The sequence below is a fragment of the Rousettus aegyptiacus genome, unplaced genomic scaffold (assembly GCF_014176215.1).
Source record: "Rousettus aegyptiacus isolate mRouAeg1 unplaced genomic scaffold, mRouAeg1.p scaffold_m13_p_9, whole genome shotgun sequence".
NCBI classification, from domain to species: domain Eukaryota; kingdom Metazoa; phylum Chordata; class Mammalia; order Chiroptera; family Pteropodidae; genus Rousettus; species Rousettus aegyptiacus.
In genome coordinates this window covers 30,316,715-30,344,186 of record NW_023416312.1, presented here as the reverse complement: position 1 = coordinate 30,344,186, position 27,472 = coordinate 30,316,715, and the positions used below count along the sequence as shown (strand labels likewise).

The 27,472-nt window shown below is 38.2% G+C and overlaps 1 protein-coding gene and 1 pseudogene across 1 annotated transcript in view; both read right to left on the bottom strand.

Annotated features, from left to right (window-relative positions):
* The window catches only part of ZNF157 (zinc finger protein 157), a 35,874-nt gene extending 25,532 nt beyond the window's left edge, over window positions 1-10,342 (bottom strand). Inside the window, 3 exon segments of the mRNA XM_016127802.2 lie at window positions 3,895-4,100; window positions 5,885-6,199; window positions 10,312-10,342. Coding sequence (XP_015983288.1) covers window positions 3,895-4,038 — 144 coding nt within the window. The 5' untranslated portion in view covers window positions 4,039-4,100; window positions 5,885-6,199; window positions 10,312-10,342.
* A 14,455-nt stretch (window positions 10,343-24,797) lies between these two features.
* Window positions 24,798-26,438, bottom strand: LOC107501549 (annotated as a pseudogene).
* Between the last annotated feature and the right edge of the window lie 1,034 nt (window positions 26,439-27,472).

Here is a 27,472-nt window from a genome sequence, read left to right as displayed (position 1 = left end):
TTTTTATATATGGTAAATATTCCCCCCATTTACACAGACTTTTTATACATGGTTTCCATTTATGCGGTCCCATTTTACACAGTTCTTTCTTTTTCATTTCCATTATTGGCAATTACTCTTTCTAAAAAACAAAAGCTTAACTCGGCAACATACAAAGAATACTTACTAATGCACAATTATTAATGATCTTCCTGTTCACTGGATGGCAAATAAAAAAACATGGATGACTAACTAATGTTTTGCTGTAGAAGCTGAAAATTACATGAAGGAAAAATGTCTTCCTTTTAAAATATTTTTACTTTTAGATAATGTACCTGGTCATCCACACAATTTAGAACATCCAAATATTAAAGTTGTATATTTGCCACCAAATACAACTTCCTTCAACCAACCTTTAGATCAAGGTATTATTTACAACTTTAAGAGGAATTATATTAAACAGAGTTTTAATGATATGTTTAATAACTTTGAAGATAACAAATCACAGTTACAGAAGCCTGGGATAAATGCATAATCTTAAATTGTACCGAGAATGTTGTTTTAGCTTTTAGTGATATAAAACCATCAACTTTAAATGCTTGCTGAAAAGCAATATGGCCAGAAGTGGTTATACTAGGGAATATGGTTTCAACAACAGAATAGGGATTAACTGCCATTATTTATTTATTAAATAAATTTCAAGAAGAAGGCTCTGGTTAAATAAATAAATCTAAAAAAATAAAATGAGATGAAATAAAAAGAAGGCGGCTCTGGCAATTCAAATGTAGATATTAAATTACTAGTTGATCATGAATTAACTGATAATGAATTAATTCACTTAATATCAGAAGCCCATCCTGCCAATGAAGATGGCAGTGACCTGGAACCAGTTTTATTCACTGAAGAAAATATTTACAATTATCTTCAATTATCCACAAAACTGGAAACTGCAAGTCTAGATATTGATCCAAACATCCAACGAAGCTTAAAATTTCAAAAAGATTTTTTTAAATGTTACAGTGAATATCGAAGAATTGATAAAAACTTAGCAAAAGATGGGGTTGGAAAAAGATCACCTAAAAACATAAATAATGAAACTGAAGTAGTACTTCCAAATATTTTGAGTGATGAAGACAGTTACTTTGTGCCAATTAAAAAGAGGTTGATTGCTTTAGATTACAGTATAGACATCAACCACAAATAAAATTTATTTTGGTTTTCTCAATTTTTATTAGCATCTTTTTGTAAAAATATTTGAAATAAATATTTTTATGGCTTATATCAGCCTATTAGTATTTTTTTCATATTGGTGAGCTCTTTTTCCGTGGTTTTCTAAGCAAATTGAGGGACTGGTGTATACACAAATATTGAATTACTATGTTATATAATGGAAAGTAATATAACATTATAAGTCAACTATACCTCAATTTTTAAAATGACAGAATAGTATTGATGAAAGACTAGATAAATATATCAATGAAACAAAAAGAGAGCCAGAAAATAGGCCCACATAAATACAGTCAACTGATATTTGACAAAGAAGCAAAAACAACTCAATGGAGAAAGAACAACTTTTTCAGCAAATGATGCTGAAATAATTGGACATCTGTATGCGAAAAAAATCTAGATGCGGTCTTTATATCTTTTACAAAAATTAACTCGTAATGGATCTTACACCTAAATGCAAAATGCAAATAAAACTTCTACAAGATAACAGAAGAAAATCTAAGTAACCTTGTGTTTAGTGATGTTTTATAATACAACACCAAGAGCATGATTCATGAAGAAAAAATGACAAGTTAGACTTTATTAAAATATAAAAATTTTCTGCTCTGTGAAAGATACTGTTAAGATAATAAAGAGACAAGCCACAGAATGGAGAAAATGTTTACAAAATACACATCTGATAAAGGACTTGTACTTAAAATATACAAAAAAAACCTCATTAAAACTCAATGAAATGTACACCTGAAAATTATATAATTGTATTAACCAATGTTACCCCAATAAACTTAATTTAAAGAAATTAAGTTGTATTTTTTTAAAAAGGCCTGGGCAAGATTGTTTCTACTCTGTGCAGCACATCTATGCCTCTTGCTGGTTGTAAAGCCTTATACTGGACTCATCTTGAAAGGTAATCTATAAACAAGTGAAAAAAGTGGTGTGCAATGGCAGAAACAAAGAATCAAGAGGAGATGGGAAGCAGGAAGCTACTTCCCCCAAAAAATAAAAAAATAAGTTAAATTTAAAAAGTGAAACTCAATGATAAGAAAACAACCCAATTGAAAAATAGGCAAAAGAGCTGAACAGACACGTCACCAAAGAAGATACACAGATGGCAGATAAGTATGTAAAACTATGTTCAACATAATTTTTCATTAGGAAATTGCAAATAAAACAATGAGATACCACTACATACCTATTAGAATGGTTAAAATAAAAAAATAAACTGATAATAGCAAATGCTGGCAAGGATGTGGAACAATAGGAATGCTTATTTGGAGCATCGGAAGATAGTTTGGCAGTTTCTTACAAAGCTAAATAGTTTTGCCATGAGACCCAGCAATCGCCCTCTTATTTACCCAAATGAATTGAAAAATTATGTCCACATGAAAACCTATACCTAGATGTTTACAGCAGCTTTATTCATAACTGCCAAAAACTGGTAACAACCAAGATGTCCTTCAATAGGTGAATGAAAAGCAAGCTGTGGTACATCCAAACAATGGAACACTATTCAGTGATAAAAATAAATGAGTCATCAAGCCATGAAAAGACATGGAGGAATATTAAATGCAAATTGCTAAGTAAAAGAAGCCAATCTAAAAAGGCTATAGGCTGTATGATTCCAACTATATGACATTTTAGAAAAGACAAAACTATAGAAACGGTAAAATAAATAAATAAATAAATAAATAAATAAATAAATAAATAAATAAATAAATAAAAAGCAGTGGTTGCCAGAGGTTCAGGGAGAGGCAGAAGGATGAGTAGCTGAAGCACAGATCAAACTATTCTGTATGAAACTGTAATAGTGGATCTATATCGTTATGTATATTTGTCAAAACCCAAAGAATGTACAACACAGTGAACCTTACTATAAACTGTAGACTATAATTAATACGATGATTCGATTTTGGTTAATTGTAGTAAATATATCACACTAACACAGGATATTAATAATTGGGAAAACTGTGTCAAAGGAGGGAGGCAGAATGGTATATGGAATTATAGGTACTATTTTCTCAATCATTCTGTAAATCTAAGACTGTACTAAAGAATTAAGTCAATTAATTATTTTAAATGCACTTAGCATACAATCCTGCAATTGCGCTGAAGTGCATTAATTCCATACAAAAACCGTATACAATGATCACAGCATCTTTATTCACAAAAGCCAAAAACTGGAACTAACCAAGATATCCTTCAACTACTGACTGGTTAAGCAAACTGTGGTACATCCATACCATGGAATATTATCCAGTAATAAAAAGGAACTAACTATTCATATTTGTAGCAATCTGGATGACTCTAGGAAGAATTATACTGAGTAAAAACAAGCCAGTCCCAAGAGGTTACCTCCTGTATGATTCCATTTATATAACAGTCTTGAAATGACAAAATTATAGAACTAGAGCACACACTGGTGGTTGCCAGGAGTTAAGGAGGGATTGAGGGAGGAGGGAAGTGGTTGTAGCTATTGAAGGGCAACATGAGGGATCCTTGTAGTGATGGAATTTTTTGTATGTAAATATCCTGGTTGTGAATCATATCAAGGGTCTACACAATGTTACCATTGGGGGATACTGGGTAAACAGTGTGTTATATTTGGATCTACAATTATTTAGAAATTAAAATTTATCGAAAAAAATAAAAGAAAGAAACAATAGGAAAAAGTAGGATCTTCCTCCTTACCTTAAATGATGTGCCAGGTTGTCCTGGAACCAGGGCAGAGAATCTTTGGGGTGATTTCCTTTCAATTGGCATGTTCACCCTGGGTCTCAGCTCACCTTCCAAAGCTGAAGAAGTGTCTGTATGTGGGCTGCAATCAGAATGCATGGAAGATCCTGCTGCCTTCAGTAAGGGGAAAGCTCAACAGCTCCAAGAGACACCAAGAAATTCTAAAAGGACAGTATCCATGTCATCAGTATCATTCCACATTCACCCTACAAAGTTTAGCAACCCCAAATCTGAGTGTCAGAGTGGATTATGAAAATATTCATAATATTTGGAATCAAATTAATGAGCTTAGAGTCCCTTATTCTTGTGTGGCTCCACAGGAGGCTTCGCACCTGACCCAGTTAGCTCGCCCCTCAATTCCAGGTTCAAGGCAGATCTGGGTTTGCAAGGAGGAAGAAACTGGGGCAGTGAATGGTGCTGAAGCCCCATGGGGTGGACAGGGGAAGGACTTGTCCATTGAAACCTGGTGGGTGACTGTGGAGACAAGAAATCTGGAAATCTTGTCATCTGATCTCTTCTGCCATCGTGAATTATTTTGCCATTTTAGGGTGAAAATCTTTCTTAAATTCTTCTATGGTAAGTTCAGCCTCTTCTTTCAAGATGAAGATGGCTTAACATTAACATTACTTATTAAATCAACAAATTAGGGGTGGGGAAAACATGCTGCTATTAACTTACACCAAAAAAAGCATTTGACAGAATTCTGGAGTCATTACTAATAAAAACTCAAACTAAAATTAGGGAAGAAATAAATCACTCAAATATCACAAATATCATTTATGAAACATAGTCATGGAATACTGTGCTAAAAAGTAAAATGATGAAGCTATTGACATTAAAATTAACAACAAGATAGGGATATCTGATACAACTCAAAATTGTTTTTGCTGCCTCTGGCTCACACAATAGAAGATGGAACAATCACAATAAATATTGCAAAGAAAGGAAAACGTAGCTTTCTTTGCCAAGGATATGATTTTATACATAGAAAACCTACCAGACTCCATTGGAATTCATAGGGTAATTTCATAATGGTCTGGATGCAAGATAAAATTATAAGAGCAGATAGTTTTCCCTCTATAACAGAAATGATCAAATGAAAATGGGGAGGACCATTAGTAATGATAGCAAGAAATATATAAAATAAACTTTTTAGGAGCTGGACCTATACAATTAAAAAAAAATTTTAATTGACAAATATAAAATAGTCACACAGACATATCACATCCCTGGGTTAAAAAGTTTAATAAAAATATCAACCCTCCCAAAAGCATTATACTAATGTAAAGAATAAATTTAAAACAAAAATTAAACACAACGCTCAGTAAGATGAAGTATATAAAATTTTGTGGAATGCAGCTAAAGAGATTCTTAAAGGGAAGTTCATGTTCTTAAATGATTTTTTTAAACAAAAAAAGGCTGAACATTAATGAATTAACATCCAATTTAAGAAGTTAGATGAAGAGAACATAGTTCAGGTAGGAGCAGAAATTAAGGAAATAGAAAACAAAGGTATATCAGAGAGGATCAACAGGCCAAAAGTTGGTTCTTTGGAAAGACTAATAAAATTAGCAAACCTCTGAGAAGATCGATGAATGACAAAATCTAAACATGCACACACTATTAAGATTTGACAAGACGCAGCAAGGAATCTAAAAACTATCCCAGAAGACCCCATCCCTGACCCGCATAGACTCCTATTCACTAGATTCTTTAATTTCCCACAAACTGACAGTGTATCATTCCCGAAAGCCAACAAAGCCATCGCCTCAAAATCAGCTTAGTAACTGTCATGCCATAAACCCTCGTGGCACTCGCTTTAACGCAACGTGACAGCAAGACTTAAAAGGCCTCTAAGGGTCACTTCTGTTCCCTGTCATCACCCCTGCCATTGCCCCTTCGGGCTGTCGGTTTTGCGCACGATCAGAGGCTGTGGTCTACTCACTCTGAACCAGGTGCAATTATGGATCAGCCCAGACGTTGTCCATGAGTGACGTTGTTGGGCGGGGAATATGGCTGCGCCCAGGCATTCCTCGACGAGAGCCGCCATCTTAGTGTCCATTCCGTACAGTGGGCTGTTCCACAGAAAGCAGGGGCGTGGGGCGTTGTTCAGGGGTAGAAACCTTCCAAAGACAAGCTTCTGGAAGCAGCTGGTATTTGAACTGGGTTCTAAAGGTCTGTGCAGTTTAAAGACGCAGAGGTGGCCGCCCCCATCCCTAGGGGGAGGGAAGATGTGTCCAGATTTTCAAGGGAGATACCACTGGGGAGAGGGAGAAAAGTCAGGATTACAGTTTCCTCCTGGTGTCACTAGGAAGAAAGAAGTTAGTATGGTACAGTCCCCGTCCTGGCCGATACCACTGGGCTAGAGAGGGAATGAGTCAGGGTGGTACAATCCTCTCCTTGGAGATACCACTAGCAAGAAGGGAGGAAAGCCAGGTTAATGCTAGAGGAGTCAGGATGGTACAGTTTCCTCTTGATGTGCTGGAATTGGTGTGGAGGAGACTTCACATCTCCATCTCCAATACCTCCATACCCCACTAAAATAGTAGCCAGGAATAATAAGTATAATACTAGCCTTTGATATGGAGATGGAGAACTAATGTTTTTCAGAAAATTGTCAATAGAAAAAAAATATTTAGAAAAACATTATAAGCATACTCTCTATGAAAATGTATCTCTAAGACATGCATGCTCCTGATTTCTGCTATCAACCAGGTTGTCACTGCCTAGGCTTTCTTATATGGAAATTAAGGAGCTGCTACTGACTCTTGGGAGAGAAGGGAGAGTTCTGGACTTTCTTTACTCTGAACTTAACATTCTTCGAAACCTAGTCCAAGTATACCCTCCTGCAGGAAGCCTTCTCTGACAAGAGGTAGAGAGGGCTCTTTTCCCTGCTAAAGGAGTTTCAAACCCGACAGGTAGTCCCTGGCTAAGTTTGGGTATAGGTTGCTGAGTAGCCTAAGGACATTCAGATCTCTCTGGGCCTCAGCTCAACAATCAGGAGAGTTAGAGTGTCAGCCACCCAGACTATTGCATTTTCTCTGTCTCCTCTGCAATATTTGTGAAATTAAACGAGAGACAGAATGGCAAATGTGAGAACATTGCTGTAACAATACACACTTCTACAGAAATTTCCAAAATTTATTACCGTCATAACTTCTGGTCAACATCTCAAATCCCAGACTCTGCAAACTTCCACCATCAATGCCTCCTGGGCTGATCTCAAACCTGGGCCTTTCTTAACTCTGCCAACACCTATGTTGTACCCTTATGTTCTGGATTCATGTCCTCTATTAATGATTCCGTTATTAATGTTCCTGTATTTTGACCCTGAATCTAAAATTCTGCTAACCCACCATATATGCCCTTTATAGACTGAGAGACTAAGCATATGTTAATTCTCCACTATCAATGCCTTTTTGTTCTAGATCTCAACTATTAGACCATGGTTAACTTCTCAACCATCAATGTCCTTTCGGTTACACCTCCAAAACAGACCTCTGTTACAGATGCCTGGTTTCAAGTTCAAACCAGAGGAGAAATGATGTTTGTAAAGTAGCAGAGGCCCAAGTTAAAGAACTGGACTTGAGGTCTACTGAAGGTAGAAGTTCACTCATGATAGAAGACTGCTTATAAGCCTGGGCTTATGGCCTAAAAAACAAGATGGTGATTTCTGGCAAAATCGTTAACTGACATTTTAAGATCAAACCAAGAAGATTGATGATGGAAAAGTTAATATTTTTCTAGGCTGGAGACATGGAAGAGTTAATGGATGCCCAGGTTCTAGGTCAGAAGTGATGGTTTGTCACTTTAGAGATTAGATAATAAAAGGCTTCAGCTGCCATTTTGTGTGTTCATTTTCTCTTCTCCCTCCCTCCAAACCCCTCTCTCTCTCTCCCTTCCTCCTCCCTTCCTTATATCACTCACTCTGGGAGGAGCTAGCTGCTATGTCACAATGACACTCAGAAAGCCTTCGGAGAGACCCATGTGCCAAGTAATCCTGCCAGTAGTCAGTGAGGAACTGAGGCCTCTAGCCTGTAGCCATATGAATGAGCCATCTTGGAAGTGAAACTTCCAGCCTCGGCTGAATGCAACCCCAGTTGATAACTACAACATTAGGAGAGTCCCTAATGTTGGAGAGGATGTGGAGAAGTAGGAACCCTTATACACTGCCAGTGGGACTGCAAATTGGTACAGTCACTATGGAAAACAGTGCAGAGGTTCCTCGAAAGACTAAGAATTGATCTACCATATGATCCAGTAATCCCTCTACTGGGTATTTACCTCAAAGTCTTGAAAATCCATATCTGAAAAGATATTTGCATACCGATGTTCATAGCAGCATTATTCACAGTGACCAAGACATGGAAGCAACCGAAGTGTCCTACGATAGATGATTGGCTAGAGAAGTGGTGGTACATATATACAATGGAATATTATTCAGCCATAAGAAGAGATGAGATACTGCCACTTGCGACAACATACATGGACCTCGAGATAATTATGCTAAGTGAAATAAGCCAGACAGAAAAAGTTGAAAATCACATAATATCATTTATATGTGCGATATAAACCTAAAAGCAACAAACGAACAGGACAAACAGAGACTCATGGACATGGACAATAGATTAGTGGTTATCAGAGAGTAGGGGGAAAGAAGGAGGATGGAGTTAGGTAGGGTGAAAGTGGTCAAATATGTGGTGATAGAAAGAAATCTAACTATGGGAGGTGAACACACAATGTAAATACATATATATGCCTTACTATTAAAATATACAGCTGAAACTTATTGGATTTCATTAACTAATGTCACCATAAAAAAATAATTAATTTAAAAAATAAGTTAAAAAAAAAGAGAGAGACCCTAAGATAGAACCACTCAGCTAAGCCATTTCCAACTTCTTGATTCCACAGACATTGTGAGATAATGTTTTAAGCTTCTATGTTTAAGTGTAATTTATTATGCAGCAATATATAACTAATACAGGCTTTTAAAGTTTTGATATTTTGCTTATCTTTGGTTTTTGCATTAATTTTAACTTTTAAAAATAATGCACCAAAAAGTTATTTGTCTCACCCTTGTCCCAGTCCTGCTGAAAAATCTTGTTCTCTAAAATCATGAACTCTCAGAAATTTTGCTATTTGAAATTATATCAATGAGAATAAAGCATCCCACTTTTGCCTGGATGATCCAACCCACACAGAGGAGCAGACTTGATTTCCAACCCAGGTTCAGAATTTCAAATAAGGGGAATCTGGAGTAAACATTGCACACATATAGTTGCTTTAGTGTTTCCAAATAAGGAGGTCCCTGGATTCACTTCAGTCTAGCAGTGACATTGGCTTTTTTACATACTAACCTTCTTTGCTTCGGGCTAATCAAAACACTATTTCATTTAAATTTTAACTAAACTCAGTGCTTCCCCAAAACCCTATAGTAATCCCATTTTTTTTCCTTCATGAGACTAAGGTGACCAACTATCCCTGTCTGCTCAGGACCGAGGGGTTTACTGGGACAAGTGACATTCACTGTTAAATCAAGAAAGTCCCAGGCAAACTGGAACAAGTTGGTCACCCTAGATGAGATTCCCCACAGTTCCTATGGTGTGTGGTCTCTCTTGTGGCAGCACGTTAATAAACTCATTTCAATCAGACTATGGATATGACCCTGGTGATCTTTATCAGATACACTTAATCAATGTCATTAATGTTAGAAGCGTTCACAGAAGTCGAGTTTGAAATTAGTCCTAGTATACATTGATGGTGGGAAAATTAACAGGCCCTGGGTTCAATCTCCAGATCAGAAGGGCATTGATGAAGGAACAGTTAGTTAATTGAAGGCTGAATGCTAAACAATACCAGAAAAGCATTGATGGTGAAAGAGTTATCAGAGCTATTGATTAGAGGTCAGACTAGTACAATACTGATCGAGTTAGAAATTGGTCCAGAGTTGGTGGAAATGTTAACAGGGGGCTGGATTTTAGGTTTTGACAAGAGAGCCATTAATAGTGGATTAAATAACAAATGACCAAATGACCAAATTCAAGAGCTAACCAGATGAGCAATGGTGGTGGAAGAGTTAATAGAATACAGCAACTTGAGCTCTCTTGTTTAGACCTAGACTTGGGGTTGTAGACAGATGGTGCAGCTGGCCAATAGCTGCATATGAGAGGTGGAACCTGGTTTCCTGTGGCCAATGGGATGAAGCAGCAGCCTGTTACTAGGGAGAAGGCCCTGTCACTATGTGCAGAGTGGGAGAGGCAGGGTCTAGCCTGAGTTGCTACAGACAAACAATTAGCCAATGACTGCAGAAGTTGGTTTTAGCATCTTCAGCCTACGGTAAAGTGTTGCTAGGTAGTAACCCTCACTGACCTGTGAAATGAAGCAGCCAAAGTGGCTCCTGAGAGGATGTAGACAGAAGGCACAGTTAGCAAATGGCTTTGGCCTCTCCAGTCATATGAGGTGGCTAGGTCTGTAAATAAGCAGAGGTCTCCATTGTCCAGTGCAGGTAGGGGGCAGGGCATAGGCAGAGGGGGTACAGATAGATGTGAAGGAAGTGGAAGTGGGTGGGGCGAGGCCTGAGGTTGCTTTGGGCAGATGGTACAGCTGGCCAATGGCTCCGTGTGGGAGACAGATTTTAGTCTCCATGGCCACTGAAATGCGAACATCCTTGTTGCTATGCAACAATAACTTTGCTGTCCCAAATTATATCAGTAAGAATGAAACCTCTCACTCTTGCCTGGAGAGTCTAAATCATTTTGACATGAAATCGCAGCCTCAATTTCCAACCCAGGTGGAAGAGGAAGAGGAAACTTAGCATGAGGGGCTCTGGACAGATGACATATTAAAAAGAAAAACATGAAATTTAATAATTACTTTATCTAAACTACATATCCAGAATATTATCATTTCAACATGTAATCAATGTTTTAATTAATGAGCTATTTGGCATTCTTGTTGTAATAAGTGCAAAATCAGATGGTATTCAATACTTATTTCTCAATTTGAATGCTAAATTTTCATTGAAAATACTTGATTTGTATTTAGATTTCATAAAAAAATTTACCATTAAAAACAGATTAATATCATAAGTTATTCCAAAACATACTTCGAAAGTTTTCAAATAACTGAATTATCTATTTTAAAATTTCAATTAGTTAAAATAAATAAAATTTTAAATTCAATTCTTGGTTTCCTAGCCTCATTTGAAGTGCTTAGTAGCCACACATGGCTAGTTGTCTGTCTTATCAGATGACACTACTGCACAACATGTTGTCGATGGATGGAGCTGAGAGAGGCATGGTTTTGAGTCGTAAATCAGAGAAGCATGGGATGGTAGAAGAGTTCATAGAGACCAAAGTTGAAGATATATAAAAAATGGGCTCTGGGGGTGTGGTGGTGAATTGTTGACAAAAGCCCACCTGCAAGGTCAGACTAGAGTAGCACTGACTGTGGAAGAGTTAAGAGAGACTTGGGTTTGAGATCAGACCTGAGAAGCAATGATAGTGTAGGGTAGGAATAATTTTCCTTCTACACTTCTAGGATCTTTGGCTGGTCTAATAAGTAAATTGACATAAGATAGATTAACAGGAGAAAAACAAACAAGTTTAATATCATGTGTTCAACAAAAATCTTTCAATTTTTAAAAGAAAGTGTTTATTAGGATATTACTAGCAACAACAACAAAAAAGGAAAGACTGATCTAGGGTCATGGAGTCTAAACCACAAGCAGCATGACTAGGTAGAAAAGACAGACATGTCTGTTATCCCAGGGTTTTGCAAGCATTTTTAATACATCAAGTAAAGGAAATAAAGGTTTAAGCCTGCCTGAAAAGCTTTACATTAGCTATTGACAAAGGGAACGGGAGAAGGTAAAGCTGAGCTAGTTCTGGGATTGGCACTGCAGAGTCCGTAAAGCTCATATGTAAACAAGAAGCGGAGGCTCCTGGGGTTCGATGGCGCCTGGCTATTCTCTCTTTTTAGATAATCTCTGAAATACCCACCTGGAAGTTAATTTAACTAAGGGCTGTGAGCAAGCTTTTGTCAGTTTTGCAATGTAATTGTTAACTGATTAACCCCTTTTTGTCCCTTCCGCCCTCTGGTCTGCTGTAATTTCCTTTCAGACATTTCAGAATTTTCTCTTTGTCATGTATATGCCTCTTGTAAACATGGAAGAGGTCCAGGAAAACAGAGTAACTTTTTGAAATGACCGAAGCCATCATCTTAAATACCATGTTTAGCAAAAAAACAAAAGATGTTGGGAATGGGGGATTCATTCGGTTATAAAAGATTATCAGGAAAATCACAGTAAACAAGAGCATGGTTGTTATGCAGATTTAAATTGTTGCCTTCTCCATTAATAAGAGTCTAAAGATTGAGCTACCCACTCAGCTAGGGAGACACCCTTACAAATGGAGATTTTCCTTATAAATGTAAATGTCTCCCCTGGAGGGCAGCTTCTACTTCATTTTCAGAGCTTCTCCCATGTCTGCAGTTTCTTAAAAATAACCAGTTTAAAATAATCCTTATGCCAAAGAGTCATATTTTGGGGTGGTAAGTTCTGCTCCCCTACAATAGTTTTAAAATAGAGGTTTCTAGTCAAACAAGTAGCATAGACCCATTTCTCCCTATTTCTTCCTGCTAAGCACGACTGTCAACCCTGGAAATAAAATGATACAAACAAAGGAAAACCATGAAAGGTATTAAAAAGAAGGTGAACTCATTTAGGATCCCAGGACTGTAGGGACAGCACAACTGCAGGGCATCTTCTGTCCCCTGTATCCAATGGAAGAAGGCAACTAAGGCCCAGCATTTCTTGATGCCTAACCAAGCAATAAAAGACAGTTCAAGTAGGCTCCTTCCTTCTCTGGATCAAATGGAAGTCCTTCTGACAGTGTTAGGCAAGGATCACTTCGACAAGGGGATGTACTCAGATCTCACTTAAAATAAGTGGCCATGAGAAGTGCTCTCTTTCTCCACTGGGCCCGAGACTCCTTTCCCCCATCAGCACCTGGGGGCAGGCAGGGAGGACCTGCAGGAGGGATGCATCCACAACAACAGACCAGGCCCGAAAAACAACTTTTACCTTGAAGGCCCCAAAGACCTGAGATTCCTGTCTCCCAGAGGAGACATGAGGTTGGTGGGTAAAACTGGCAGGAAGGACCCAACCAGGAAGCCAGCCTTGGAAAACCTTCCCCTGCTGAAAGGCACTGGGGCGGGATGGCAGAACCAGCCAGAGGAACCCATCCACAACAAGCATCCTGGCCCTTGCAGGTCTAAGATTCCCCTTCCCTTCACAGAGACACCTGGGAAGCCAGAGAACACTGGACAAGGGAGCCCATCACATCCCTCTACCACCAAGAAACAGCAGAGGCCTGCCTTATAAAAATCCTTACCAAACCTTCAGGCAACATGAGCAAAGACAAGTGAAAGCCCCAGAAGATAGACCAAGCAGATGAAAATAACACCACAGAAGCTCTGAAAATTAAACTGCTATTAGAACCACAGTATGACTAGGCCAAAACATGCATGCTAAACCTAAACAGGGTCACTGACTGCTGAAATAAAAATTTTTATTTAATAGAACCCAGAGTCTCCTAAGATCACAGACAAATGCCTAGGATATAGTAAAAAATTGTCCCTCATTCCAAGAAACAAGAACTTGAATGAGAAAAAATAATCAACTGATGCCAACACTGAGATGACTCAGATGTTCAAATTATCTGACAAGGATTTTAAAACAGCCATCATAAAAATGTTCTAACAACCAATTATAAATTATCCTTGGACAAATAAGAGAAAAATCTCAGCAACAAAATAGGATTTAAAAAAAATACGAATGGAAATTAATAGAACTGAGAAATACAATAAAAGAAATAAAAACATTGTATGCATTCAGTAGTATAATGGAGATGACAGCAGATGAAATTAATAAAGTTAAAGATTGCTCAGTAGAATTCACCCAATCTGAACAGCAGAGAGAAAATTGACTGAAAATATTGAACAGCGGTTCATAGACCTGTGAGACAATAACAAAAGACTCAGCATTCGTATTATGAAAGTTCGGAAGAATAAAAGAAAATGAGGCCAAAAGAGTATTTGAATTGACAAGGAGAAAATTCTGAAATGTCCTAAATTAAATTACTGCAGGCTTGAAGGTGGAAGGAAGAGACAAAAAGGGGTTAATCAGTTAACAACTGCAGTGCAAAACTAAAGACTACTCCACTCGGTGGCTATTTCCGAGATTATCTAAAAAGAATAGCCAGGCGCCAAGGAACCCCAGGAGCCTCAACTTCTTGTTTACACATGAGCTTTACGGTCTCTGCTGAGGACTCTGCTGAGCTTAGCCCGCTTCACCTCTCCCATTCCCTTTGTCTATAGCTAATGTAAATTCTTTCAGAATGACTTACATCTTTCCCCAAGCAATTCGACATATAAAAAAAGCTTACAAAACTCCAGGGTGATGGACATGTCTATCTTTTCTACCTAGCCATGCTGCTTGTGGTTTAGACTCCATTCTCCAAGACCAGTGTTTTTCGTTTTCTTTTGTTTTGTTTTGTTTGCTAGCAATGGGCCTAATAAACTCTTTCTTTTAAAAAGACTTTCAGCCATGAAAGTTAAAATTGTTGTTTAACAAAATAGGTAATTAATGAAATGTCCCAAATTTAGCAAAAAACACAACTTATAGATCTAAGAAGCTGAAGGAAACTCAACAGGATAAACCCAAAGATGTTCATGTCAAGATATAACTAAACTTTTGAAAACTAAAGACAATGAAGATAACTTGAAAGCAGCCAGAAAGAAACAAAGCATTACCTCTAGGGGAACGTCAATTTAAATGACAGACTGGTCAGGGGAATAGGGGACATGCTATTAAAGGGTACAAACTTGCAACTAGTAGATAAATAAGTTCTAGAGATCTAATGCATGGCATGATGAATATAGCTAATGATACTCTATCATCTACTTGAATGTTGCTGTCAGGGAGGAAGGAACTTTACCCTCAAGGTTCTTTTAGCTGGTCTAATAACCAAATGGACACAAGACAGCTTAGCAGGAGTAAGTAACAAAATTTAATACATACTTATATGTGGGAACCCCACATACACGAGAGTTAGCCCACATTAATGAAAGGTTCAGAGACAAAAAGAGAAGATGGGTATATAAGACATTCTGAGCTAGAGATGAGGTAAGGTGCCTTGGGGCCTTCAAAGTGTCATTGCAGAATGATAAGAACAAATGTTTAGTAAATAGAAGTTTGTTCTGCCATATAGGTAGGTCAAAAAGAGATCATCGCTGATAATTTGTAGTGGGCAAAACCCCTAATTCAAGTTCTTCTATGTAGTTAAAGGGAAAGGCAAAAGTTTCTTTTGAGCCTGAAGCTAAAATTGCCTTTAGCTCAAACTAATCTGCGTGCCACTGAGGCACATCTTGGGGTGGCTCATTTTGAATCCTTACATTGCCTAAAGAGTAGATCTTAAATTTTCTCACTGCAGAAAAGAAATGGTAACTATGTGACAGGATAAAGGTGGAAGCTAAGGCTATGGTAGTAATCATCTTGCAATAAATAAATGATCAAATCAACACATCGTACACCTTAAACTTACACGATGTTATATGTCAATTATATCTCAATTTTTAAAATGCAAACAAACAAACAAGTAAATAAATAAAAGAACAGAGTTTTGAAGAAAATGATAGCAGATTTCTCATCTAGAGGCCAGAAGGAAGCGGCATAACATTCTTCAAAATGCTGAGAGAAAAGAATTTTCAACTGCAGATTCTATATCTGGTGAAACTATCCTTCAGGTGAGAAAGGGAAATTAAGAGCTTCTGGGTTGGTGAATACACGGAGATCTGGGGAAAATGGTGCACCCCTAGAGAGGGCATTGGAAACTCCTCACTTCTTCCTATATAACTTGCCCTATACATCTCTTTCATCTGGCCGTTCCAGAGTTATATCCTTTCATAAGAAAAAAAAAGAAACTGGAGCTCTAGTAAGTAAATTCTTTCTCTGAGTTCTGTGAGCCACTCTAGCAAATTAATCTAAACCAAGGAGTGGCATTGTGAGAACTCACTTCTTGGGTTAGATTAAATTTTTAATTAGTTAATAGCCAGTCAGTCAGTACAGGAAACAACCTGGACTTGCAACTGAAATCTGAAGTGGTAGGGGAGGGACAGTCTTGGAGGACTAAAAACTTAATCTGTGGAATGGCCATTTGAATGGCATTTAATACCTTGCTATTAGACATTATTAGTTGAAGCTACTTCTATGAATGAAGGATGTAAAGTGACCTTAAAACCTGAAATACCCACAATGTCTAGAATGATGTTGGAGAAGCACCCTAATGGGGATGGCAGTGCCCAGAAGACTTTCATAATAATGTGGAAATGGTTTATACAGGGCCACGTTGCTGGGGGAATGCAAGGAGGAGATACTAACATTCAGGGAGCCTAGGGCAGACTTTGGAACTGTGTGAGAAGCTACTGGATTCTATTGTCACTTGGACTGTGGTGCCTCATAAACAGCTCTCAACTGACCAAGTGATGTTTAGTTTGTGGATGGCCGTTCCGTGGTGAATGGACAACATCCTGTTTGGAAGGCCACTACTCTGAGTGAAGAAAGTAAAAACAAATCAGCTCAGTGCCCTGAAGTGCATGTTGTTTTCCCAGCAGTTATGGAAGACCTAAACAGTGTTTAGGTTTTTACTGACTTGTGGGCAGCAGCCAATGGCCTGGCCCCATGGTCAGGCAGGAGGGCAATGGAAACCAGACCTATTAAAGGGTTTTCCTTGTGGGACATAGCCCTGTGGGAATTTGCAGGGTGCATTAAAGTAGGACATGTCGATGCACATCAGAAGAACTCCTTTCCACGTTCGATGATTAGAATCAACAAGAAGATATCCCCATGTACTCACTTAAGATGGTCACCTGGGTCCATGAGATGAGTGAACGTGGGGGTCTGCACCCCTTGGGGCACAAAACGCCAATAACAATTGTTTTGTCTGCTAACAAGAGAGACAGAGAGTGCAAATGGCTGTGGCAGATTCCCTGGGGTGAAGGCCCAGATCATAGTCAGGTTGATACTGATAACCCTGGGGGCGCTACAAATGGGTCTTGACAGGAATAAACTCTGTACTTTGCTTACCCAGTGATAGATGAAAATGCTCAGAGTATGACAAAAGAACCAGAACAGAAGATATTGCATAAATTCGGATATCTGAGTATCATTTCTTCAAACCAAGGAACACACTTTACAGCCGATAATGTCCAACAATGGGCAGAAATATCCTCCTCAGAGTAATAGTTAGAGAATTAGAACAGGCAGTTAAAAATAATGTTTGTTTAAAACAGGGAGATAAAAGCATGAAGGGTTGGCTTGCACACCTTCACAACTGTGTGCTCACACTCAACATGAGCATGAGTGGGGCTAAATGAGTGTCTTTACTAGATAGGCTTCTCTGTTGTTCTGGTGGATCTGGGAGAGAAGAAATGGGGAAGGTGCTGGTATTCTTTCTTTATCACATCATATCAACTTTTTTCCCTCTACTTGATGCAGTAGTAGTAGAATCAAGGCTACAACTACAAGGGCTGGAAACAGTGATGATTCTTAAGCAAGAGAGTGTAACTCTATTTTTAACCTTTCTGTCAGAATTCCTAAGGGCTTGATGGGGCAGGATATGCTTTCTCCCCTTAGGACAAAATTGGAGCTAACAGTGAATGCGATTATATTGCCTAGTGGTTCTGCACCTGTGTAACCTTACTTTATGTATTTTTAAAGGAGGAGGAGGCACTTGCTGTACTGTTATTGCTGCTTGCAATCTAGAACAGCACTGTGATCAAACCTACTGTCCCTTCTAGAGGTAGAAAGGTTTGGGTATAAATGGAGAGAAGGAAAAATAGCTGAGCAAGGGATGACTAAATGGGTTATTTTATGTAATGTGGGAAATCCAATATTATGTTAACACCTTGAAAGAGGCTCAGAGCAAGAGATGATACTGTCTCTTAGCTTGATTATTCCAGATGCCTAAAAATGTGAAGTCATGTTTGCTGGCACCACTCCTGCTTTGGGAACCTCACAAGATAGAACAAAAGCCTACGAAACTGAGTGATCTCACCCTAGGAGACATTTTCATGATGTGATGATGGACTGAATAGTTATTAAGGACTAAATGAGATTCTAGTAATGTGCCATTATCTGTTACTTTTATGATTGTTTTGCTGTAAAAGATCCATGTTCAAAGGCCAGGGGGTGACTGTGATATTGTGATTTATAATAAGGAATATATATTTGGTTTCTGGCACAGAGCTCCTAATACCCTTAAAATTTCCTAAGTAGCAAAAGCAATAAATTGTCTTTCATTATATTAATGAGGTGACTTTCAGATCTCACCTAAGGATGGGGGGACTCTTTCACTGACTATTACCTTTGCCCCAAGGCCATGTCAAACTTTTATGCTCACATTTTATTATATAAAGCAGGTGCTCCCTGGACTCACTGGAACCTTTTTAGGCATTTAAAGCAAAATATGAACAGTAGTCTCATCTCATTCCTTAGTCTTCCTGATGGTTGAAACATTCCATTTGTATCATAGATTTTTAAATTTTTATTCATGTGCTCCACTGTTTTTAAATGTGAACTTGTACACAAATGTGCAGATTCAATGTTTTGTGATTAGAGAGAGTTGGAACTTTCAATCCCACCCTCTTGATTATTGGGGAAGTCAGAGGCCCTGGAAATTGAGTTCAATTGTCAGCGGCCAATGATTTAATCAGTCATGCCTATGTAGTGAAACTGTTACCAACAATGAAGTGTCTGCGTTGTGGGAGTCAGGGGCTCCGCCCTTGGATCTCGCACAAAAGATTTATGTGAAGATTCAAGGCTCGGAGAAGAAAGAGCAGATGAAAAGTAGCAAACAGAAATGATTTTATTAAGTAAAGTAGGCAGAGTAGAGTGCGCTTGGAAGAAAGTCCAAGGGGGCACCTCAATAGAAGACTGAAGGCCCTAAGCAGTTGAGGGCTGGGGTTTATATGGGCCATAGGGTTTCTTGGTTCTCCCTCTGTCCCTCCTACCTCAAATGGAGTAAATTTTCTGGTCCTCCCTTAGACCTTCCTACTCCAAGCTGGGGCCTGTGTAGAGTGTACCCTGAAGATTTTGAGGGTAGTCGCATGCTCAGTTGACTAATTTTGTCCATACCAGTTGAGTGCCTCCAGAATAAGATCATATAATGGTCCTTTGCAGTTAACTGGGTGAAGTGTGGGGTGGGGTTGCGGGGAGCATGAAGAAGGTGCCAGGTACTACTAGGCTTTTTGGTTTGCCTGTCTGGCTTCTGACCTCGTTGGGGCGGCGGGGGGAGGGGGGAGGCTCCACAAACGTGCCAGACCCTTGATTGTATATTTTTTTCTGCTGAGCTAGTCTTGGGACCTTGTTAACTCTTCATTATCCCTCTCCCTCTGTCTCATACCTACCTACCTACTTATCCTGTCAAAACCTCCATAAAAACATAAAAGGACAGGGTTTGGAGAGGTTTTCAGGTTGATGAACATGAGGAGATCTGGGGAGAGTGGCAGTCCTGGAGAAGGCATGGAAGCTCCACACCTTCTCCCCCAAACTTTGCCCTGTGCATCTCTTCCATCTGACTGTTCCTGAGTAATGTCCTTGTACAGTACACTGGTGATCTAGTAAGTAAAAAATAAATTAATTTTTTTAACAAAGGAAAATAAAGACATACTCACACAAAGGAAAACTCAAAGAATTTGTTGCTAATAGATCTACCCTCAGTTATTGGCTAAGGAAGTTCTTCAAAATACAGAAAATGACAAACAAAAGAATCATGGAGCATCAGGAAGGAAAAAGACTCAAGGAGAAAAACAGGAATATGGCTATATACAGTAGACTACCCTTTTCCTCATGACTTTTCTATATCATATTTGATAATTCAAACAAAAGTGGGGAAGGTAAAGAACCTAAATGGAAGTGAGGTTTCCACACTTCACTAAAAGTGGTAAAATGTTAGTACCAGTATGTCTTAAAATATATATTTTTCTTATTATTCAGATATAGTGAAGCCAATAGATCAAGAGATGAATGCCATGAAAAGAGAGTTTATTATACTCACAGATACCAATAGGAGGGGGCATGCCACACCAGGAAGCACCATGGTCAGTAAAGAGACAGAGGTAACAAGGGTAAAGCATGGACGTTTGTGTCCCCCCAGAATTCATATGTTAAAGCTTTAACTCATCAGTGTGGTTGAATTTGTATATAGGGCCTCAGAAGAAATAATTAAGATTACATGAGGTCATAAGAGTGGAGCACTGATCTGATAGGACTAGTGTCCTCATTAGAAGAGACACCATAGGCAACAATATTGTATAACAGTCATCAAACTTGTTAAGAGACTAGATCTTAATTATTTCTACCACACACACACACACACAAATGACATGACAGAGGTGATAACTATTGTTACAATGGCCATCATATTACAATATATAAATGTATCATATAAACTTGTTATTCACCTTAAATTTACACAATGTTATATGTCAAATGTACTTCAATAAAAATTAAAATTAAGAAGAAAACTAATCAAAAAGAGCATTTGTTTTTCCATATTAAAAAAAGAAAGAAGAGACACCAAATGCGCTCTCTCTCTCTCTCTCTCTCTCTCTCTCTCTCTCTCTCTCTGCAGAAAGAAGAAGTCATGTGAGCACACAAAGAGAAGTGGCCAGCTGCAACCCAAGAGGAAGGCCCTAGCCAGACACTAACCATGATGGTACCTTGATTTTGGACTCCTAGCTTCCAGAACTGTGATAAAATCAATTTCTATTATTTAAGCCATCCAGTCTGTATTTTGTTATGGCAGCTCTAGCATATTAATACAAAGGGCAAGACATTTATTATGGTTTCTATGGAATGAAACACAAGGCAGGGTAATGAGGTTTAGGTTTGGCTAGTTTGAATACTTTCTTTCAGTGGGCTCTGGGGCATAGGGGTTGTCCCTAGTTGTCCTGTACCTGGCCATGAGGTGATTAGGGCAGATGGCCTGGAGTGTGACAGCCTGATAGAAGAGGGTTAGGGGTGTGAGATCTGGATTGGTTGGTTTGCATTTGAAAGGTACTCATGAGCAAGTTGCTTATTATCTCTAGGAATTCATTAATCCTGGGAGGTACAGTCCCTCCAGGGTCAGTAAGGCCCCAGATGTCAAAGAATTATAAAACAGAACATAAAATGACATGGTTAATACACAGTAGACTGTGATGAATTCATCTGTGTATTTTAATACCAAGAACAACCACTATAAAACCTGTACAAAGAAAGAGATACACCCAAAAGTATTAAATGAATCAAAATGGAATTCTAAAAAATATCAAGTAACCCACAGTAAGGCATGAAAGAAGAAAGAGAAAACCAAGAACCAAAAGAAACAAACAAAAAACAATAAATTAGAAGACTCGAGTGCTAACATATCAATAATTACCTTAAATACAAATGATCTAAATATACCAATTTAAAAACAGAGATTTTTAGAATGGCTTAAAATCAACACAACCCAACTATATCTATTACAAAATTATTTTGACAGGAAGAATGACAAAAATAAGAAAGAAGACGCAAATCACCAATATAAGAAGTGAAATAGGAAATATCACTAAGGGTCCTAAAGCCATTAAAAAGATAGTAAGGGAATCTTACAAAAACACCTTGTGTTCATAAATTTGACTTGGAAGAAATGGACCAACTCTTCAAAAACCACAAAGTACCAAAACTCAGCTAAGATAAAGTAGATAACCTGAATAATTATACAACAATTAAATAAGTTGAACTTATAATTTAAAAGCCCAAGAAAACAAAATGTCCAGATTCAGATGGTTTCACTGGAGAGTTTTACCACTTAAAAAATAATTCACACCAATTTTACATGATCCTTTATAAAAAATAGAAAAAAAATATTTTCCAGCTTATTTTATGGCACCAGAATTACCCTGACAAAAAAGAAAACAAAGCAAATAATTTTTTAAAAAGCCCTGTAAACCAATATTTCTCATAAACTCAGATACGAATGTTCTCAACAAAATATTAGCAAGCCAAATACAACAATATATAAAAAGAATTTTACATCATGACCAAGTGGGATTTATTCCAAGTATGTAAATCGATCAATGTCGTCCACCATATTAACAATCTGGGGTGTTTTCCAACACCAACAACCAATACTCCAACTCTCTGGACACCAACTTGGTATCTAACAATTCAATTCTGACACAAACTGTCCAGAGTTAGTGCAGACCCCACAGCTTAAAGGCTCAGTCCCACAAAACTGCCCCCATTTCAGATGCCAGTTGCAAGCTTACTCTACTGACTAGTGGCTATAAATAGGGGACCCCCATGAACCTCTCCTTGGGTTCAATAATTTGCTATGGTGGCTCACAGAACTCAGGGAAACACTTTATAGTTATGCACTACATAAAGACGTTTCAATCAATGATGAACAGCATATAATATTGGTCCCATAGATTATAATAATGGAGGTGAAAAATTCTTATTGACTGGTGACATTGTAACTGTCATGATATCGTAGTGTAAAATACTATTCACATGTTTGTCATGATGTTGGTGTAAACAAACCTACTGTGCTGCCAATTGTATTAAAGTACAAGACATAATTATGTACAGTACATAATAGTTGATAACGATGATAACTGACTGTTACTGGTTTATGTATTTACTATACTATGTTTTTCTTATTATTTTAGAGCATATTCTTTCTACTTATTAAAAAATTGCTGAAGGAAACCCATCAACAAAACAAAAAGACAACCCACTGAATGGGAGAAGATATTTGCCAATGATACATCAGATAAGGAATTAATATCCAAAATTTATAAAGAACTCATACAACTCAACACACACACACACACACACACAGCAATTAAAAAATGGACAGAGGGCAGGAATAGGTATTTTACCAAAGAGGACATAAAGCTGGCCAATAGACATGAAGAGATGCTCAAGGTCACTAATCATCAGAGAAATTCAAATTAAAACTACAGTGAGATATCACATCACATTTTTCAGAATGGCTATCATTAATAAATCAACAAACAACAAGAGTTAGTGAGGATGTGGAGAAAAGGGAACCCTTGTGCACTGTTGGTAGGATTGCAAACTGATGCAGCCGCTATGGAAAACAGTGTGAAGGTTCCTTAAAAAATTAAAAATAAAACAACCTTATGACTCAGCAATTCCACTTCTGGGTATTTATCCAAAGAAAACCAAAACATTAATTCAAAAAGATATATGCACCCCTATGTTTACTTCAGCATTATTTACAATAGCTAAGATATAGAAGCAAGCCAAGACATGGAAGCAACCTAAGTACCCATCAATAGATGATTGGATAAATAAGAGGTGAGTACATATATACAATGGAATATTACTCAGCCGTAAAAAATAAATCTTACCATTTGCAATGACATGGGTGGACTTAGGGGGTATTATATGAAGAGAAATAAGTCAGACAGAGAGAGACAAATGCCATATGATCTCGCTTATATGTGGAATCTGAAGAACAAAAGAAAATAAATGAATGAACAAACAGAACAGAAACAGAATCATAGATACAGAGAACAAACTGGTGATTGCCAGATGGGAGGATGATTGGGGGACTGGGTGAAAAAGGTAAGGGATTAAGAAGTAAAAATTGGTAGTTACAAAATAGTCATGGGGATGTAAAGTACAGCATAGATAATATTTTAATAATATTGTAATACTTATGTGTAATGTCAGGTGGGTACTAGACTAATTCACTTCATAAATTATATAAATGTCTAACCACTGTGCTGTACTCCTGAAGTGAATATAAAATAATATTGAATGTCAACTCTAATTGAAAAATAAAAATTAAAAAACAATCGCCTAAATATTGCACAAACTGTACAATCAGCAATGAAGAATTAGCTATAATTGACATTCTTCACAAAAAGTGGTTAACACAATGAGCTTTAATTTGTTCTCATCAAGGAGTTCAGAAGTGCATGTGTGGGGCTGTGTGTGAGTCTGTAGCCTCTGGTGACTAGCCGAAACATTTACAATCAATTGAAACCAAACACCTCACAACAGCATTCTCCAAATAATGTTCATTAAGTGAAGAAGCTTTCCTTCTCTCACAACCTAAAATAATCTTATTTTACATAAATAAACACGAACAGTAGTCTTGGGATATTCAGAGGAGATTCTACCACAGAAAACAGAATATGGAAGTTGTTATCCTTTTTTGCATCTATGAGCTATTATGATAGTTCATGTTTAAAATCACAGCTTATCAGTAGCCTGGATATTGAACTCAACATCTTGATACCGTCTCCTAAGTTGCTATTAGAAGCTATGCAGAGATGACTTGAAATTTGCAAATATTCTATTTGTCATTAATGCTTTATCTATTCAAATCAGGGCTTATGTCTGGGAGATACTAAGAGAAAATTATGCTTCTCAGGTTTTTTTTATAGGAGAATATATTTTTTGTTTATTAATAAAAGACATTCTTTTCAAAATGGGGAAAAAGTTTGCTGTGAAACCGTATATTATGCTGGCAGCAGCCTCATACATCTGTGTGTACTGTTTCTCTCTCTTTTTTTCCCAATGACTTAGATTTAATCATTAGGAGCAAACTAAATAGAAAGCTTACAATAGAGAAGAATTACATTTCATTGCCTTTTGCAAACTGAGCTGAGACTGGGGTTGCCCCTCAACTTGATCCCTTCCAGACAAAGACATCCAAGTGTTCCTGGCAGTTTGGCTCAGGGAAGGAGAAGACTCTGTTGGCTCTGTGTGTTGAGGTCACTTTGCCCACCCCTCATTCCTGGCCAGCATCAGGGATTCTACCTTGCTGTCCCTAATCATCACCCTTTTATTTTTATAGCCTGAGGCAACGTCATCAATCAGCAGCAGCGGAAGTGCCCTTTCTCATATGTTTGCAGCTTCACAACCAATGGCTCTCAGATGCCCAGTTCCTTCATGTTCACCAAAGTACCCATCTCATCATTTATACCTCAGGTCTCACAGTTCACCTAGGTGTGCTTGGCCTGACAGGAGGTAAGTAAATGGATGGTGCTGGTCCCTTAGTTCTGAATAAGGGTATGAAGGATGACCTCTAGGGCATGGGCAACAGACCTGTATGCCATTGCTCCACAACCAGTCATGGCCTTGGATTTTTCTGTCAAGGCACGAGCCACAGCCATCTCACTGGCTCCACCCCTTGGTACCAACTGAGAACTTTGTGGCATACTTGCATGGCATTCTGAAGGTTGTTTTCTACTCCAGAGAGAATCTCTTTGCTGGCTGGCTTCTTGGAGGAGAACGGTACAGGCCTTGAGTCTTTGTACTCAGCGATGAGCGTAAAGTACTCATCTCCAATTTTCTTGATTTCCAGCAGGCCCACTCTTGTCTCAACACCATCTTTTCTCAGTTCCTCTGGTCGGCTGACTATCTGGGCCCTACAGGCTCAGACCATTTTCTGTCTTCCAGACTCTGCAGATGGCTGTGATATTGGCCTGCATGAGGTAGTGCTAAACTAAATCTGAGGTGCTCTTTTCTGTGATGACCATGTGGGGCTTCAGATGGATAATGTCCTCACAGAGCTGTTGGATGTAATTTTCTTCCATTTGGAGGATTTGGGTGAAGTCTTCCTCTCGTGTGATCTCTGTATCATTCTAGCTTTCTCCTTCTTGTATTCCAGAGAAGAATCCAGCAGCACAATGCAAAGGTTCTTAATATAACACTGCATTTGTGAATGGGTCACATCTTTGTTAATTATGACTCCCTGTAAGACACATGAGTCTTCGATGAGGCTCCCAGGCATCTTTTCCACCCTTGCATATTTCTTGATGTCTATCTCCTTCTGGCGGTTCTCCTCAAGCTGGACAGTTTTGACAACATCCAGGACAATGTTGCAAGCCAAAGAGAACTTCTAGCTGATTGTTTTTATAGTAATGAAGCTATTGATAATGTTCAGCATCATATCTGTTATTGGTATCAATGGGGGTACTGATTTTCTTAAGGGTGCTGATCATATCATCCAATGCCTTTAGGTAAGCACAGATCCCCACCATTGGTGCATCTGCTTCTCTAGGAAGTGCTCAGCCACAGATAGCATCTCCCGTGCAAGAATAATTACTGATATGGTCCCATCTCCAACCTCTTCATCCTGTATCCAACTAATTTCAGTCATGGACTTGGATGCTGGATGCTGAACTTGAATCTTCCAAAGAATGTCATTGCCGTCATTGGTCATCACAATGCCTCCCATTGTGTCCAAAAGCATCTTCATCATGGACTTGGGTCCCAAACATGTTTGGATGATATATGCAATAGTCTTAGTTGCATCAATGTTTCCAGATTGAACTTTTCTTCTAGGTTTGCACTTTGTGTTCTGGCTGAGCACCAGCACAAGATGATGGCCCATCATGGCAGCACAATGCAGAGCCCACTACCCAGAGCTGGGAAAACTGGCAGAAGCTTTTACTGTGTCTCTTGATTGCATCATTTTTTCCTGTGTTGTTTTCTTGTGTTTGATTTACTCTTGTGTTGTTTCATAAATTTAGTGTAGACAATGTGCACAGTGTTTAAAAAGTCTATGGTAATGTACAGTAGCGTCCTAGACCTTCACATTCACTCATCATTCATTCACTGACTCACACAGAGCAACTTCTGATCCTGCACAGTCCATTCATGCTAAGTGTTCTCTACAGGTGTGCTATTTTTTAATCTTTTATACCATATTTTTACTGTACATTATCTATGTTTAGACATACAAATACCATTGTGTTACAATTGCCTACAGTATTCAGTACAGTAACATGTTGTGCAGGTTTGTAGCCTAGGAGCAATAGGCTATACCATCTAGGTTTGTATAATACCACTCAATAATGTTTGCACAATAACAATATCACCCAACAACTCATTTCTTAGAATGTATCCTTGTCAAGTGGCATATGACTGTACTTACATTTACTGGTTTACTGCAAAGGATACAGCTGAAGAGCTGCCAGATGGAAGAGATGCATAGGGAAGGGGAAAATGGGAGCCGCTTTCATGACCTCCCCAGGTCCACCAAACTCCTAGCACTTCAATGTATTCATCAACCTGGAAGCTCTCTGAATCCCCCTGTTTGAGAGTTTTTATAAAATTTAATCTCCAGCCTCTCTTCCCCTCCATTAAGGTCGATTGGTTGGCCTGAAAGTTCCAACCCTCTAATCATTTGGTCTTTCTGGTGACCAGCTCCATCTTAATGGCTATCTAGGGGATTCATCCTAAGTCATCTCATTAGCATAAACTCAGATGTGATAAAAGGGGCTCATTAAGAATAATGAAAGACATGTCTGTCACTCAGAAAATTCAACGGGGTTTTAGGAATTCTGTACCAAGAACCAGGGACAAAGACCAAATATATTTCTTATTATACCATGCAACTTAAAGAAGAAAAATTATATTTGAAAAAGTCCAACACCCATTCTTGATTAAAAAAAAAAC